Source organism: Bidens hawaiensis, unplaced genomic scaffold, assembly GCF_021521415.1.
Source record: "Bidens hawaiensis isolate Kalapana, Puna unplaced genomic scaffold, B.hawaiensis_p1.1 tig00006534_1, whole genome shotgun sequence".
Lineage (NCBI taxonomy): Eukaryota > Viridiplantae > Streptophyta > Magnoliopsida > Asterales > Asteraceae > Bidens > Bidens hawaiensis.
This window is the reverse complement of record NW_027491439.1, coordinates 1,192,709-1,210,947: the sequence shown is the minus strand read 5'-3', so window position 1 is coordinate 1,210,947 and position 18,239 is coordinate 1,192,709. Positions and strand designations below refer to the sequence as shown.

General features: G+C 35.3%; 1 protein-coding gene across 1 annotated transcript; it reads right to left on the bottom strand.

Moving 5' to 3' along the window:
- Positions 1-2,321: 2,321 nt before the first annotated feature.
- LOC143632812 (uncharacterized) lies at positions 2,322-3,065 on the bottom strand. Its single transcript, XM_077101232.1, has one exon. It carries the CDS (start codon positions 3,063-3,065, stop codon positions 2,322-2,324), a length of 744 nt encoding a protein of 247 aa, XP_076957347.1.
- Between the last annotated feature and the right edge of the window lie 15,174 nt (positions 3,066-18,239).

Below are 18,239 nucleotides of genomic sequence, written 5' to 3'. Positions count from 1 at the left end.
CTATGAGTGACCATTGCAATTATATAGCCACATGAATTAATATTTCAGCCACATGAATTTTACAATAATGTGGCCAATAGGGTTGTGTTAATCTTGCATTGTGACCTATACCGTGTGGATGTAGCAAAGAAATGGCCACTTAAATTTAATAATAGAGTGGCTAATTATATGATATAGACACTGGATATTATATTAAAAGTGGCTAAATATGTTTACTTGCCACTCAAACACTCCTTTGTAGATTATAGTGTGGCTATTGTCTTACCGTTTGTCACACATAATGCTTTTCGTAATTGAAAGTGTGGCTATTGTCTAAATTTTCGTCACACATAGTGAGGTACTGAGTGGCTAATAATATCATATAGACACTGGAGGTTATTGTCAATGTGGCTAAAAATGTGAACTTGCTAGTCAAAAACTCTTTTGTAGTTTGTGGTGTGGCAATTGTCTTATCGTTTGTCACACATAATTCTATTCGTAATTTAAAGAGTGGCTATTTTCAAACTTTTTCGTCAGACATAGTGAGGTACTGTGTGGCTAATCGTATCATATAGACACCGGATGTTATTGTCAATGTGGCTAAAAATTTGAAGTTGCCACTCAAACACTCTTTTGTAGTTTGTGGTGTGGCCATTGTCTTACCTTTTGTAACACATAATGCTATTCGTAATTTAAAGTGTGGCTATTCTCAAACTTTTCGTCACACATAGTGATGTATTGTGTGGCCAAACATATCATATAGACACTGGAGGTTATTGTAAATGTGGCTAAAAATGTGAAGTTGCCACTCAAACACTCTTTTGTAGTTTGTGGTGTGACCATTGTCTTACCGTTTGTCACACATAATGCTATTCGTAATTTAAAGTGTGGTTATTCTCAAACTTTTCGGCACTTACAAGTGAAGACCAATAGTCTTCGTCAATAGCAGGTGGTTCAAATATTTCTTGAACACTTGTTCTTAACTTGATTTCTTCAAAGGGAAATTGACCCTCCACAAACCGGACATCACGAGACGTGATAACTTTTCCATTTTCTATATCATATACTTTGTACCCCTTTGTTCCTTGAGGATACCCTAAGAAAACCCCAGGTCTCCCCCTGAATTGAAACTTGCCTCCTCCTGCTATGTGCTTCGATAATAAACTAAACAACCTAGAACCTTCAAGTTTTTGTAATCGACTTGTTTTCCGAAGACAATTTCATATGGCGTCTTGTTCTTGATGGCCTTTGATGGTAGCCGATTTATAATATGCGTAGCAGCTTGTATACATTCACCCCAAAATCTTCTTGGCAAACTCCCTTGGAACATAAGCGAACGGGCTATTCAAGTAGATGACGACGTTTACGTTCCACCACTCCGTTTTGTTGAGTAGTATATGGGCATGTGGTTTCCAATAAAATTCCCTCTTGAGAATAAAAATCCATCATTCGGTTTGAGATGAATTCCCCACCATTGTCACATCGTATTTTCTTAATGGTTTTCCAAACTGCGTCTTCACCATTCTTTGAAAACTCATGAGACATTCACTCGCATTACTTTTGTGTTTGATTAGATAGGTCCATGCTGCCCTACTAAAATCGTCAACAATGGTTAAGAAAAAAGATGTGTGTGAGGTATAAGGCTTACGATACTTTCCCCAAGTGTCACAATGGATTAAATCGAAACAAGCACTACTCTTAATATAACTCTTTGGAAAAGGTAAACAAGTAAATTTAGCTTTATTACAAGCATCGCAAGAATCGTCCTTAAAATTAAAACTAGTATTCTTAAAAAAACCAATTTGACATAATTTATCGTATGAGGCATGACCCAATCTTTTATGCCAAACTTGAGCATCCGTTCTTGACATCAAAGCATTCTTCTCTCTTACCACCATCCCCATGCGATAAAGACCATTCACGCGTTTACCCACTCCAATCATCTTCTTCGAATGCAAGGCCTGCATACAACAAAAATCAGGGGAAAAACTCACAACACACTGAAGATCGGTTGCCAATCTACCCACTGAAAGTAAGTTACAATTGAAATCGGGTATATAAAGAACTCTTGTGATTTTCGTTTGGTTACTTAGCATGCTTTCGCCTATAGCCTTAACAGAAATATTATCACCGTTAGGAATCATAACGGGTGCTTCATCTGTGCATTCAGTGTAATTTTCAAGTAAATTAAGTGTGTGGACTATATGTTCCGTGGACCCGGAATCTATAATCCATTCATTATGGTGTTGAGACTTACCTGCCATAGCCATGTTAGCTTTAGGCATGTGATCACCTTGTGAGTTCACTTTGATTCCGGTAAAGTGCTTTAATAAAGATTGGTATTAGTCTTCACTTAATCCACCCACTGTTGTGTTTTGTTGAGTCTCGACACAACCCACTTTTGGCTTTCCTTTCTCTCTTTTCGCCTTGCCTGGCCACCAATCGGGATAGCCAATCCTTTCAAAACATGCGTCCCTAGTATGGCCGGATTTCCCACAGTGGGCGCATTGCTCAGTTTCATTGCTGCGTTTTGTGTCCTTCATTCCTCCTTTGTGTTTTTGTTGACCAAAGTTGTTATCTCTTTTGCCTTGGAAGCCTGTTTGGAAAGCAACCGATTCAGTTTGCGTTCTTTTTGCGGAAGCGATGTTTCTTTGTTGTTCATCTACCGAGGCAAGGCGGTAGGCCTCTCCCAACGTAGGGCCTGGCTTCATTGACAAAAGGTGTGTTCTTATTGTCGTAAACTCGGTGTCGAGCCCCATAAGAAACTCATAAAGTTGTTCCTTTTTCCTGAATTCCTTCATCTTTTTTCCAACGTTGCATGAGCAGTTTCCACAATTGCAGCGGGGCGGTGGTAAAACGGTTTGGATCTCGTCCCATAAAGATCGTAATTTTGTGTAATATGTGGAAACCGAGGATCCGTCTTGGCGCACCATCGTGAGGGATTGTTTGAGCTCGTAGGCGCGGGGAGCGCTCTCTTTCCCTAAACGTTCTCTCAGGTCGGACCAAATTTCAAGAGCCGTGTTGGCGTATTTAACGCTCCCTCGAATATCCTTTTCCATCACCGTGGTCAACCAACCCTTGATCATCGCATCGCAACGTAATTTGATGGTCAGACAAGATTCTTGCAAAAATTACATATCCACATTGGAGACTGTCTTAGATTATGTGTACGGGAGAAAGGATGGGACGCCATCGTCGTGCCACGTCATCCTTTAACACCTTCAACAACGTTACACATGCGTCAGAAATGGGCGTCAATCACCGGTTCGCCAAAGCTTTGACCAAAAGAAGATTGTTTGGGTGTGCAACCAACTAAAAACCAATCAACCTCACAGTAAACGTCTTTAATTTATTTTTTCAGTTAAAACCACTTCACCCTTGTGAGACGGTGGTCTAGTTAGAGTCTTCTTGCATGCGAGACAGTGACGTGTAGTTAAATCACTACACATCATAGCTCTATGTTAATTGATTCTGTCACGCTACAAGCCTTTAGGTATTGATCATAGGTCTCTCTTTTTAAACATCACAAACTTTGTTGAAACAGAATGAATATTGGTAAGGGGCTATAATGAAATTTGTAGAAATGTGTTCAAAAGTTTACATGTGCCAATAGTTTCAGTCAAGGGATAGGATTTTCGTTATGCCTTTCAGCAACAAAAAACATTTGTTTTTCTCTCTTTCGTAATCATATCCAACTCATGTTAAAGGTTTTTTCGGTGCTAGCCTTTTGTAAGAACCAAATGTAGTCAAGGCGAGCGAGGTATAGCATATTCTCATACTCCTTGTACCCGTTGAGCGTCTTTAATTGGGGATTTAGAAAATTTTTTTTGAGAGGTAGCGTGGGCTAACAAAATTTTGTTCACGGATGGCCAATTTATAAGACGTAGAAGAAAACAATTGCATTAAAAATATACTTTATCAAGATAAGAAAATTGAGGGATAGCGCGGACTACCCCTCAACTTATGCTAGATTCGCCCTAAGTGTCTTCAAGAAATAAAGTAGCTTCATCTTTGTCCTTTACTCCCTTGATCGACTTGTTGAGAGAGAACCTTCACCATTAGCCGAATTGGTCCTATATTATATTATTTGATTAATAAGTTAAAAAAACATTTGTGAATTTATTATATCAAATTTACAAAAGTAAACTAAAAGCCCCTTGGGTATGATCTTTTAATACGAGTTGGGTTCGAGTTTATTAACAAAATTGTTTCTATATTATATTACTAGGTCATTGACCCATATATGACACGGGTGAGAATATATAAATTGTCAAGCAAACATATATGTAATTTCAAACGACAACATATTTTTAATATATTTTTTGAGACTGCAACATGTTTTAAATTGCAATTCATACTCAGACGCAAACAAAATACTGTACTAATTTATTAGAAATTTATGATTTAAATAGTGAGCGGAAATTGGTCCCGCATTTATCTTTATATTTCTTTTCTTATGAACGAGCTTTACAAAACAAATGTCTCATTGGTAATCAACCATAACATAATTGTGAATACAAGTATACATAGGAATAGTAGGGTCCTTACAACAACATTCATGAACTTTCAAAATATGTTTCATTTTTTTACATAATTTTCATATTGCACATAAGCCATTAACATAAATCACAAGACGAATTATTTATAAGCTCATATCGTTAATTAAAGTAAAACCTAACACTAATAAGTACCCATCTATATCTATATAGAATGGAGAAGACTAACCATTTTGTTTATTACTAAACAGGACATAACATGTTTGTTTATTTTCAACACTGTAATAGATAATCTCTACTTTTTAAAGGCAAACATTTATCAAACACCTGCGTGCGTCAATCATTTATTGGCAACAATATAAACCACTTGGATCCACTATTCAATTCATATAAGAAGTATTCTAAAGATGCAAGCATACAATTTTCCCTCACTTAAGATATACTTACAATACATATCTCAAATCTCTACACTTTTAGGATTAGGTGTTGGTTATTTTAGTGTTATTGGATTAACTTGTCGATCGAGGAAATAACGTTAGAGATTAAACGAGTTAGGTGACGCGGGAGTGCGGGATCGATTTAATTCTAAAACGTTATTTGGGCTTAAGTATAATGTAAAGTGGGCTTCTAGTTATTGATTTGGGCTCATATGAGTTTTTTAGTTGAAACAAACTAAGCTATAATCCCAAGGGATTAATAGATCTCGATCGATCAAACAGAAGAGAACAACGGTTAATTGGTTCTTCTCTGATTCTTCATAGAACAATAACAAATCAATTTCATGTGCAGAATTCTCTGTCTTATCCGATAAATCATTGTGTGTAATCCACAAATAGGTTTATCTGATAATGATTACACGATTCAGAGAATAATCCAGGTTGCAATTTCTTCATCCACAATCACATACAAGATTACCAGGTTTGTTTATTTGTTTAATTGATTGATTTTGGGTTATAGACTACACAATATCTACAACATTAGGCCTCCCCTTTTGATTGCCATGCATTTCACATTATACACTACATGATAAATTAAGCCCATCATGTATCTCAAATTATCATCTTTGATTTTCTTTGCAGAAAAACCAATCTTTTAAACAACATTTACGTTTTATAAATATTAATAATATAAACATAAACGTAAACATAAACATAAATATATAATTCTTACCCCAAAATAGGATGTAACAAATTTACCCCACTTATTTCAAGTTTCGTCCTTGAAATCGGTTATTGTCTTATACCTATATAAGATATCTACTATCATATAGATCTCAATGTTTTCGTATATCTTAGTTTTTCATCAATATTAGTGTCCTTCCCAACACATGACAAGAGTGATAGCTACCGGGCTTCGATGATTGTCAACCGAACCTCTCTCACCTATTAAAGTATATTAACTTTTTCGTAAAATGACATTTTTACATTCCTTTTCTAAATAAAACTCGTAATCCATGCTAGCCAATAGAACTCTAAGGGTATGTTTGGTATGGGGTAATGGAATGGACGACGGAATGGAATGGACGACGGAATGGAATGGACAAAGGAATGAAATGAGTTATTACCATTCCAATGAAATGTTTAATTACCATATGGGAATGAAATGAATCATTACTTTATTACTTTGTATTGTTGGTAGGTAAGAAAAAAAAATTTAAAATGGTAGTGAGTGGTGGTGGTGGGAGCGGTGGCGGTAACGGTGGAGGTGGTGGTGGCGGTAACAGTGAAGGTGGTGGTGGGCAGCGGTGACAGTAGGCGGCGTGTGTGATGGTGGGGCGATGATTGATGAATGCGGCGGGCGGTTGTAGCTGGTAGGTGGCTGGCACTGATGGCGATGGTTTGTGGAGGTGGGCGGTGGCGGAGGTGGACGCCGATGGTGGTGATTTGTGACAGTGGTGGCGGCTGTGGGCAGCGGTGACGGTGGGCGGCATGTGTGATGATGGAGCGATGGTTGATATATGCGGCGGGCGACCGGCGGTGCTGGGTGGCTGGCACCGATGGCGATGGTTGGTGGAGGTGGGTGGTGGCGGCGGTGGGTGGTGATGGACGGCGATGGTGGTGGTTGGTGGCAGTGGCGGCGGCGGTTGGTGGTGGTGCGGGTGTTGGGAGGGTGGTGGAGGTGATGTAGGGTGAAAGAGGGAATGAAATGAAAAAAAAACATGGGGTATGGATGGAATGAAATTTGGGTATTTTAGAGGGAATGGAATGAACTATGTAATGAGTCAATTCCATTCCTTTGGTCAACCAAACACATTATTTCCATTCTCTCACAATGGGTCATTCCATTCTGTCCTCTATTCCTGCATACCAAACGCTACCTAAGTATTAACATGTGAAAAATACCATCTTTATTCTCAGCAAAACCCCAATCCACCCAAATCACCAAGTCACAACTTAGAATTTTTCCGAGGTTAGATAAAACACTTCATGTGTTTGATTCATTTACCCTTTTATCTTGGTCTCTTAAATTATTGATTAATACCAACATTTATTTACATAATTTCATATTAACCTCTACTCATATGTCATATATCAAACGTCGTTTCTTATACATGATACAAAAAGTCACGACATCTTTTGACTTTTCGGGGTTCAACGTCTGACGCATAATATTTCCTATATGGGTTCAAGCGATTCTTAGCCGAATGGGCCTAAAGACTCGTTTGGTTTATTCCTCGGTTACCACCATTCATAGTGTATATGCATAAATTGATGAATCTCTATATTATGTTCAACTAGATTTTCACCCAGCGTCGGGTCGCTTATTTTCTTTAAATGTTACATGTAACAACCTTCAAGACAATATCATTGCGTTTTTCTAAAGTTTCGAACATAAGCACTTAAAATGTTAACCACCATTTATAATTTACAAAATACCGACAATCAAATAACTACTACACATAGAAGAGAGTAAATCTTAAGATCAACATCTTTAATCTCTAAGGTTGACATAAAAGCACCCAAAAAAAACCCTTAGCGAAGACAGCCAGAAATGAATGCCTGAAAAAAAAGAGCCAAAACAAATAAAACCAGTCAACAAAATATGACTATTTGACGATAGTTTTAAATTAATTTGAGTTATGTACCAATAAGACATGTTGCACTGCACATAGCTCAAATTAGCATTGAAAAATATGGTACCTATATCATAAGCATTGAAACAAATTATTCAAACTCTTTATCAATGGTCAGCTTCTCAGTTCTGTGTTCAGTAGTATCTGTTTAAGGGAAAAATAAAGATAACAAAGATAAGTTATAACAATATAATCAAAACAATGTGTGTATATCACACCATTTGTATATAGAACGTAGAGACACTTACTTTGATCGTGGGACTGTATTGAGTTTAAAATCTCCGGTTTTAGTATGCTCCGAATTTCTATCGGCTCATCCTTGTGTACTATTTTCGACTGCATAAATCGATCTAGAATCTAGATATATTTTACTGACTAGGCGACAAATGTCACTTAACCACCCAATTTGTAACCCCCACAACACATATACTTATATATTAGTCATGCATTTAAAAGTAAAGTAGTAACTTGAATGTGTATCACAACTTTAAAGCTATAAAAGCCACCACTTCCTTCCCTTCTGCCACACACACCTTGAGCACTCACGGGGTCAATCTAAGATATTTCTTGGTAAGGTTGAAGTTTATGGCAAACCATCATATCAAATTAGGGAAGAGTTCGAAGCTTGATTACTGAACACTAACGAGAAAACAAAAATAACCAAATCATTTAAAAGGTAACGATCACTCACGTTAACCCTAAACACCACCATTGATGTTCGGCTTCCACCTTCTCATATTGATCACACTTCACAATCTCTCTTAAGATATATATATATATATATAGGGGAGGGTTATCTTAAAAATAAGTAATTTCTTAGGAAGACTAGAAGTAAATTATAGCCATTGGATTATGTTAATCAATGGTTGAGATTTAAAATTACCAACAACCGACATAGTTTCCTAGAATTACTCTTTTATCATTATAACCGACATAGTTTCCTAGAATTGTTCTTTCATCATCATTTGTAATGCCAAATGTCAAAATTTTGTTGGTTCTTACCATTCCTAGGAAACTCCTTATTCTTATTTAAACTCTTTTCTATATATCTATAATATATATAAACGAAAACATAAAAATCATACGTGTCGCGATGTAGTTGTTTCCCCTTTTTTTGGAGTCACCAGATTTGCTTGATTTTTAAATTGAGGCTTCCTATGCATTTGACCCGTATTCATGGGTATGAGTCTTACCAAACCCAGATATTCCTTAAACGAGTTATAACAACTCATTAAATAAAAAATTATTTTCACCAAATTATTGATGTAAAAATCCTATAAAATAGGATATACTAAAAATTAATATCTTATTTATTTTAAATATATTATTTAGATTAAAAAACCAATTTTATAGTAAAAAAAAATAAACGGGTCTTTTGTTTCATCAAACTACAAGTATATTATTAACTTTCATATATATTTTATTTATAATTAAAAAAACCAATTTTATAGTAAAAAAAATAAACGGGTCTTGGGTCTCATCAAAATCATACAGCTTTCAAACCGGGTTATAACATCTCATTTATTTGTGAACCAATTTATCATCAAACCATAAGTATATTATTAACTTTCATACAATAAAAAAAATATAAATTCAAAATAAAATAAAGAACAAACAATATAAAACACCCCTTGTAATACGGGGATAAAAACTAGTATATATATATACATACTAGACGGGTGCCAGCGCGATGCAGCGGGCGTTTGAACCTGTTAATCACGTAACAAATATAAGTGTTTATGGTTCGGTTAAAACCTTAAAATCGTTTAAACCGGTCATTGGTTTGACTTCTGTTTTCTTTTTCTTTTTTTTTTACTTTAAGTTTGTTGGTCGGTTTCAAAAATTTCAAAACGTAGTGAAAGGTTGGTTCGCGGTCTATACTGACAACCGGCCATAAGAAACCAGACCGGACTGTAAAGGTTGAATGCATTTTAATGTTTTTTATTATTAATTATTAGATATATTTTGTAATATAGGGTTGAGTTATAATAAGAAGATTAGTTTTCCAAATAAGGATAAGAAATAATCTTCTCCATTCATTTGAGAATTGAATGGTTAAGATTAGATTAGAGAGATCATCAAGTGTAAAACAAGGGTAAGGGTATAATAGGGATAACACATTTGTTGACTTTCTCTCTCCACATGCAAGGCACATGTCAATAACCCCCATCATTTTAAAACGTCCATAACTTTTTTATACGACATTTTTTTTTTCAAAACAATTTCACCATAAAAACGAGTGTTTTTTTATCTTTTATATGAGTACCATATTGCTTAATAAAAATAAAAAAAAATTCCGTGGGTTTTTTCCATAGTGTGTTTTATCAAAATTGTGTTATACAAGTGTGTTTTATTTTTTCATAGTGTTTTTTGCATTGTGTTTTTTTACATTGTGTAATTCAATTGTGTTTTAGTCATTGTGTTTTTATTTTTATAATGTTTATTCTGTTGTGTTTTTTACATTATGTCTTTTTCATTGTGTTTTATTTTCCGACGAAATTTCCGAAGACTTTTCAGGCAAGGTGGTGGCGGTGGGCGGTGGTGGTTGTAAGAGATAAGTGAAATTTTAAGTGGGTTTTAATTAAGTGGGTTTTTGAAATTAAATTAAGTGAGTTTTCAATATTAAGGTATTAGACAAAAATACCCTCCTTCCTAGCCTTCTTAGGATAATCAAACTTCTTATTTGATCTTTTCTCTTGTATTATATATTAGATATAGTTAGAATTTAATTGAACATAATCTTTTTATTACAAACAACGTGGCTATACAACTTCAAATTAACCTAATTGCAATATGATTCATTTTGTGATCTTTGTTGTTATTATTTCACGTCCTAGATCTTTCATTAATATTTACCATTTATGTGGCTAAAATTATCATTTTTTTATGTATGACCCACTCAAGTATCATATTATGTTGGTGTTTTTTTAAAATTGATGGTACATTTAAATTAATAATTATTTTAAACTAAATTTATTATTAAAGTTTAAACTGTGAAACCAAACTGGAATCAGGCCGTTAGTAACGATTTGGTTTCAACTTTCAATGGTTGAGTTTGGTTTTGGACGACAAAAAAAATAGTATTAACGGTTGGACTCACAAGTTTAACTTAAAAACCATCAAAACCGAAACTGAACACCCCTACATAACATATTAATTTATTTAAAATGAAAAAAATTATGACAATATCATATCTAAATTAAAGATAATAAAATGCTCGTTTTTATGGTAAAATTTTTTTTATAAATATCTTAACGTTTGAAAAGGATATAGTCATTTAAAAATCATGGGTGAGAAGTTAGTTTACAACTTAAATTAAAATATAATATGGTTAAAGATGAGGGACCAAACTTGTAAGTTGAATGAATTGTGTTTAAAAGACAAGTTTACCTTTACTAACATATGTATCTCATGCTTTAAATGTTGTAAATTATTTAAAAAAATATAGTATAAATATATGTATGTACTCTCACATCTCTCCCTTTATGTTATTGACTTGTGAATTTCAGAAAGCTTCAAAGAGTTTAATCTTTTCCGTATGTATTAAATTGTTAACTTTACTTATATCTCTTCAATTAGTAAATTTTATATGTATTTTGACATTAATTTCCTTTAGCTAATAATAAATGGTTATGCGGCCCAAGTAAGTAAAGTCCGTTCTAATAATCCAGTCCATGCCTAAAGCCCAACAGAAAATTAACTTTTTGAGACGACGTTATTTCCCAAAGCGAAGATTAATTAATCAAAACCAAACCATAGAATATCTATGGCGTTAAATTAAACCACGTTGTATGTATACAACTGAAGTAGGGTTCCCTTTCGTTCCTTATAACCGAACAGCTGAAGATCATCATCTCCTCATTCCATCTCCGTTTAAACAACATCAAAATATTATGACCAAGGTAGGTAATGACGTTCTACACAACATACTTGCTCGACTTCCTGGAAAGCCTTTACTACGTTTCCGATGCGTGTCAAAGCATTGGAATGGTCTGATTTCAGATCCTTATTTTATGAAGTCAAGATCACGTCGAATGATCCTTTTACAATTTACCCGGCCTCTCGTGGCTATAGATGACAACGAGGCTCATCATGCGGTTGAATTACCTCATTCTCCTTTAGAACACGAGGAAGAAAATACACAAGTTTCCATTGTTGGAACATTAAACGGCATTGTGCTTCTGGCTCTAATTCATAGCAAGTCCTTACGCATTCCCTCACGGTTTAAGTTGGTTCTATACAATCCCTTAACTTGTGCATCAAGGATAGTTGCAGTAATGGGTCGAACATTAGTACATTATCACCCCTATGTGTTTGGATTTGGTTATGGGGCGACTAAAGATGACTTAAAGATTGTTAGATTTGAATATGTTTCTTACCATCTAAATGGCCCCCAGTATAAATTTGATGTCTTTGATCTTAAAACTTGTTCGTGGAGCACGCAACCACGATACCTTACAATAAAATCTCATTTTCGGAGTGCCACGGGTACGTTTTTGAAGGGATTTTTGTATTGGCTAACTTTATCATCCAGTTTCGGAATCTTGGCCCTCAATGTTAAGGAGATGGTTTTTTCAAACATAAAACTACCCGATGAACTCACATACGTAAATGTGACTCTTTTGGGATCCATTGGCGGATGCCTTTGCGTGGTTAACAAGGTTGGTAGCACTAGATTCGATGTGTGGTTGATGAAACAAGAGTCCTCATGGATGAAGGCACATTCATTCACATTCCCTTTGGAAAGACGTTATTTTTACCCCATTTGTATTTTAGACAATGGACAAATTCTTATTAAAGGTACCTCACACCAGTTTGTTATCTATGACACTTCAAACGATTCACATAAGCCGCTCAACGGTTTTCCAACTCTTGATGATATTAAGGGGATAAACACGTCATCTGATTACAAAATGAGATACATAATTTATCATTACTACGATTTATGCTCCATTGAATAAGTGGAAAGTTTGGTTTCACCTTCTGATATGTGTTTTAATTAGCATTCGTACGTTTGGAGATTGGTTGTGAACGTATTGTTGGCCGCCTCATGACCGAACCCAAACTACACGTAAAACCAAAACCAATCGGTTTTTCTGATACATGATTCAATCTTAGGATTTAATTATTTCAATTCATTTTTATATTTTGGCTTGTGTTCCAATACCTTTTTTTAACATGTGATATGATCTTTAACTTTGGTTTCATGAATAATGATGTGATGAAAGAAACGTTTGTTTTAATATCTGCTGTGTAAGTCTACTAGCTAACGAGTGATATGCTTAAGAGATTGCATGTTTACAAAAATTTATGAGTTTTCTTTGTTTTGTAAGTTGACACCTCTCACGTGTGATAACATAACTTTGTCAAAAATTTGTAATCCTTTACAATCTTGAAATGAAATATTACAAGAGCATGTTCAACAGATGATCAAGATTCAAGAACAATATTAATGACCATATCAACTATTTAACCAAGCGAGTCATCTCAAAGACACGACTCTTTAATCAAAACGAACAATGCAGTACTTCAATTAAAAAGGTATCCTATAAATCAAAATTACCCAAGCATCAATTGCGTTTGTTTTTTGTTTTTTTTTCTCATGAAAACTGTTATCTTTATCCCTAAATGTATGCATTCTTGTGCTTGAACTTCGTGTCTTTACAGGTTTAACATGTTAGAAATGACGCGCTTAACACAAGTATCAAACATGAATACGACTCGTTTAACTACTTTATATATAATGACTAAAAGGCAGTTTTAAGTTTTATGTACCAATAAAGGTATACGATTGAGTCTAGCCTACTAATTTGAATTATTTAAGAAAATAAAAACACATACCGCGCTTTTTTGATTAACATCATCATCATCATCATCATCATCATCGTACTCAGTATATCCCACCAATAGCAATGCTATGGTAGGGTCTGAGGAGGGTAAGATGTAGACAGCCTTACCTCTATCCCATAGGGATAGAGATGCTGCTTCCAGTGAGACCCCCGGCTCGATAGTAGTTTTGCATCAAGCCTTGGACATAAGGCACATAGCACTCAATCATCGGGACACCGGCTGATTGGTGCATGTGCCCTTGTCTTTCGGCTATCAACGCCACCACATGATTCATGTGCCTGATTAACCTTCCGCCACTTTTAACGTTATTTTCATGAGATTAGTAAAATAACGTCAAAATTAGTGCAATTTTACTTTTGCTCACCCTTGCTTTTTTGATTAACATGTGTTATCATATTTTAAACAAATACTTAATTGTCTCCTATTTAACTTTTTATATATATATACTTTTAATGTTCCCTTGCACTTTAGCTATCAAACCCATTGGTTTGAGCCTTGAGAATCAATGAAGAATGTACCGTTTGATCATGTTTCTGGAACAAATCTAATAACATCTGTGTTCCCTTTTTATGATTACATGGGTCTAGTATTTATGAGACTATAAAAATTTTAAAGTATATAATAATATTAGAAATTGGAATTTGATTAGTTAAATGTAAATAAATATGAAAAGCAAAATAAGTGTTTTGCGTTCGCATCAATGGTCTTTTGATCGGGCATGCAATTATCCGATAATACCTATAAAATTAAATTCCAACGTGGCATTTCTAAAAGCCAATCCTTTATTCCCTTATGTCCTGCGTCTCTAGCACTCTTGAAAGCACACTAAAGTGACGTGTTAGGTATTTTATGATTGTATCGATCTACTCAGTTGTGTTTAGTTGTGAGTGGGACTTTAGGTTGTGTCAAATGTTTTGAAGGATGTATCTACTCAAATATGTTTGTGTGGGTTTCTAGCGAGTGTTGTGTTCAACCATCAACTAAGATTGCATATAATTTCTTAGGTTCAATTGATCGAGGGGGTGGGGTCGATGGGTCCATGAACAAACAAAACCATTTACCCGTATGAATATGCGAGAGACTATGGCTAATCCTCAAAAGCAACCGAGAACGCCACACGGAGGCTCATCTAACAACTTCGTGAGACCAACCAAGTGAAGTTCAAAGTTTTGGTCAACCCTCTTTAAGGCACATAAGCTCATACCAATCCCAAGAGCATCCACAACAAGTTTCTTTTCTCTAGGTTTGAATTTGCATGGCAATCAGCTTCTTTTCTCTAGGTTTGGATCCAAATGGCAATCTACAAACTTTGGATGACACAATTCTCTTGCTATGAAGTGAAGGTTTTGGGTTACGCGCAGACGTTGTGGTCTGCAGTGTGTTTATTTTCCCGAAGACATTTCATTAAAAAACCTCTTCGCGCCCTATTCTCTTAGAAGTGTTGTTCTTGTTACTTCTCACCTCTTCTCACCCTCTTCTTCTTTTTTCCTTCATTTCCTTCATCAGACTCCAAAGTCCAAACCCTAACATCTTTCTCCTCTACAAACAACCCCTCCACTGCCTCACTCCTCCACCGCCGCAACCCCACCGGCGGCCTCCACTCCTCCACCGCCGCTGGCACTGCCGCACTCCTCCACTGTCGCAACCCCTCCACTGCTCCACTCATCCACAACCGCCGATCCACTCCTTCAATCCTCCACAGCCGACCTATCTTCTCTTTGTCCAGGTTGATACTCCTCCACCACCACCACCATTGCTATAATCTAATTACCTTTTGTTTTAATTTCATTAGTGTGTTAGATTGTTAAAGTTTAGATTGTTATATTTTGTTAGTTTGTTGTTAGTTTTGTTAGATTGTTAAAGTTTTAGATTGTTAGATTTTGTTAACTTTGTTAATTGTGAAAGGTTTTTGTTAGATTTTGATTAGTTTGTAGAAAGTTTAGGTTTGTTGAATATTGTTATTAGGTTTTTGTTGAATAAAGTTTGTAGTTTTTTGTAATTGTTAAAGGTTTTTGTTAGTTTTGTTAGATTGTTATTAGTTTGTAGAAAGTTTAGGTTTGTTGAATATTGTTATTAGTTGTTATTTAATAAAGTTTGTAGTTTTTTGTTAATTGTTATAAGTTTTTGTTAGATTGTTATTAGTTTGTAGAAAGTTTAGGTTTGTAGAATATTGTTATGAGTTGTTGTTGAATAAAGTGTGTAGAAAGTTTAGGTTCGATGAATTGTTGTTTTAATAAAGATGAGGTTGAAGCACTTAGAACTGCATCAGATCGGGAATATATGACTCAGTTACGAGATGAAATTGCTGAGCAGTTAATGCAAAGTAAGGAATAAATTATTTAAAAACTGTTTGTGGTATTATGAATATTATTTCAGTGTTCACTACATGAAAATTGACCTTCGGTCACATGAAAAAAGTGTGGCCGTAGACCTTTAGCCACACACATTTTGTTCAGGTCATATGTGGCCAAAGGTCGCGACACCGTGGGTATGATATGGCCACACACAGTTTTTAGTGGCCTTATGTAGTAATAAGTGTGGCTAAAGGGTACATAGTTGCTGGCCAGCAAGAAACCTCTCCAATAAGTGTGGCTAAACGCTAGAACATGGCCACATGACTATTTTCTATGAGTGACCATTGCAATTATATAGCCACATGAATTAATATTTCAACCACATGAATTTTACAATAATGTGGCCAATAGGGTTATGTTAAGCTTGCATTGTGACCTATACCGTGTGGATGTAGCAAAGAAATGGCCACTTAAATTTAATAATAGAGTGGCTAATTACATGATATAGACACGTGATATTATATTAAAAGTGGCTAAATATGTTTACTTGCCACTCAAACACTCATTTGTAGATTATAGTGTGGCTATTGTCTTACCATTTGTCACACATAATGCTTTTCGTAATTGAAAGTGTGGCTATTGTCTAAATTTTCGTCACACATAGTGAGGTACTGGGTGGCTAATAATATCATATAGACACTGGAGGTTATTGTCAATGTGGTTAAAAATGTGAACTTGCTAGTCAAAAACTCTTTTGTAGTTTGTGGTGTGGCAATTGTCTTACCGTTTGTCACACATAATTCTCTTCGTAATTTAAAAAGTGGCTATTATCAAACTTTTCGTCACACATAATGAGGTACTGTGTGGCTAATCGTATCATATAGACACTGGATGTTATTGTCAATGTGGCTAAAAATTTGAAGTTGCCACTCAAACACTCTTTTGTAGTTTGTAGTGTGCCCATTGTCTTACCTTTTGTCACACATAATGCTATTCGTAATTTAAAGTGTGGCTATTCTCAAACTTTTCGTCACACATAGTGATGTATTGTATGGCCAAACATATCATATAGACACTGGAGGTTATTGTTAATGTGGCTAAAAATGTGAAGTTGCCACTCAAACACTCTTTTGTAGGTTGTGGTGTGACCATTGTCTTACCGTTTGTCACGCATAATGATATTCGTAATTTAAAGTGTGATTATTCTCAAACTTTTCGGCACACATAGTGATGTATTGTGTGGCCAAACATAACATATAGACACTGGAGGTTATTGTCAATGTAGCTAAAAATGTGAAGTTGCCACTCAAACACTCTTTTGTAGTTTGTGGTGTGGCCATTGTCTTACCGTTTGTCACACACAATGCTATTCGTAATTTAAAATGTGGCTATTCTCAAACTTTTCGTCACACATAGTGATTTTTCCAATGACGTTTGATCTCGTTCCGCCACACAAACAAAAACCAACTGATGAAAGTGTGGCCAATGTTTTTGGAACCCTTTCGTCACACAAAAATGTTTTTGTTGTGGCTAATGGTCATTTATAGACTCTAATTTTTGTAATTTCAGGTGTGGCTATTGTCTTACTTTTGACCACACCTATTTAATGTGATCTATGTGGCCAAATTGTGTGTAATTAGGCAATATATAATTATTTTTATTTTTTGTGCAGTAATATAAAACAGCTATAAGCAAGCATGGCAAAACAAAATTAGAAACAAATTATATTAACAATAATATTCACTTAAGCAAATGTATATGCAAAATATCTTACAAAATACAAAAATAACGACTACCTATATGCTAGCTAAGGCGTCGGTTTTCTTGGCACTGCTCCTTGTCTTCTGTTTGGTCATCCTGTCTATCGTTGTGTACTTTGCCTTTGCCTTCTTGCCAGCTCTGTCTTGTTCTTTTGAGGATGGGAGTGGTGGTAGCTGGAACAACAAAATATGTCTTGTTCGTTAATGTCATATTTTGTAATTGAATAGAAGAAAATAGTAGGCCTACAAACGAACCGAACGTTCGTTTAACTGTTCGTGAAACTTTCGGTGGGAAGTTCGTTTATGTTCGTTTATCTTTGTTCAATTACGTTAGTTTAGATTATAAACAAACGAACATAAACAAACGCAAGTGTTCATTTTTTAAACTAAATGAACATAGATATTTGTTCGATTAAGTTAAAAGGGAACAAACCTCCTGGTCACATAAGATTAGATGTTCTGGCCAAGCAATAAAAGTACCAGGTGCGTTGCCAACAGTCACAATTTCACCTGCCTCACAAAGAATAATTACTTGTTCCTTTATGGCTTCATCAATATTAACTTTATAGCAACCTACCGGGATTGCTTTTCCATGCAAATGTTGTGGAACCGGTGACTAATGAAATGTACCACGTGCCACCTTGTTACGCTTGTCATGCACACACAAACAACACTCATACACCTATCAACAAGCATGTGAAATCATGTTGAAGTCAATATTTATTATAAGGACATATCCATGGATATGCCATGTTGGTGGGAAATTAACAATGTTTCGCACAGTACA

What these genes read in the sequence shown, in the direction of transcription:
- LOC143632812 (XM_077101232.1), bottom strand. Translation starts at nt 3,065, where the DNA reads ATGATCAAGGGTTGGTTGACCACGGTGATGGAAAAGGATATTCGAGGG.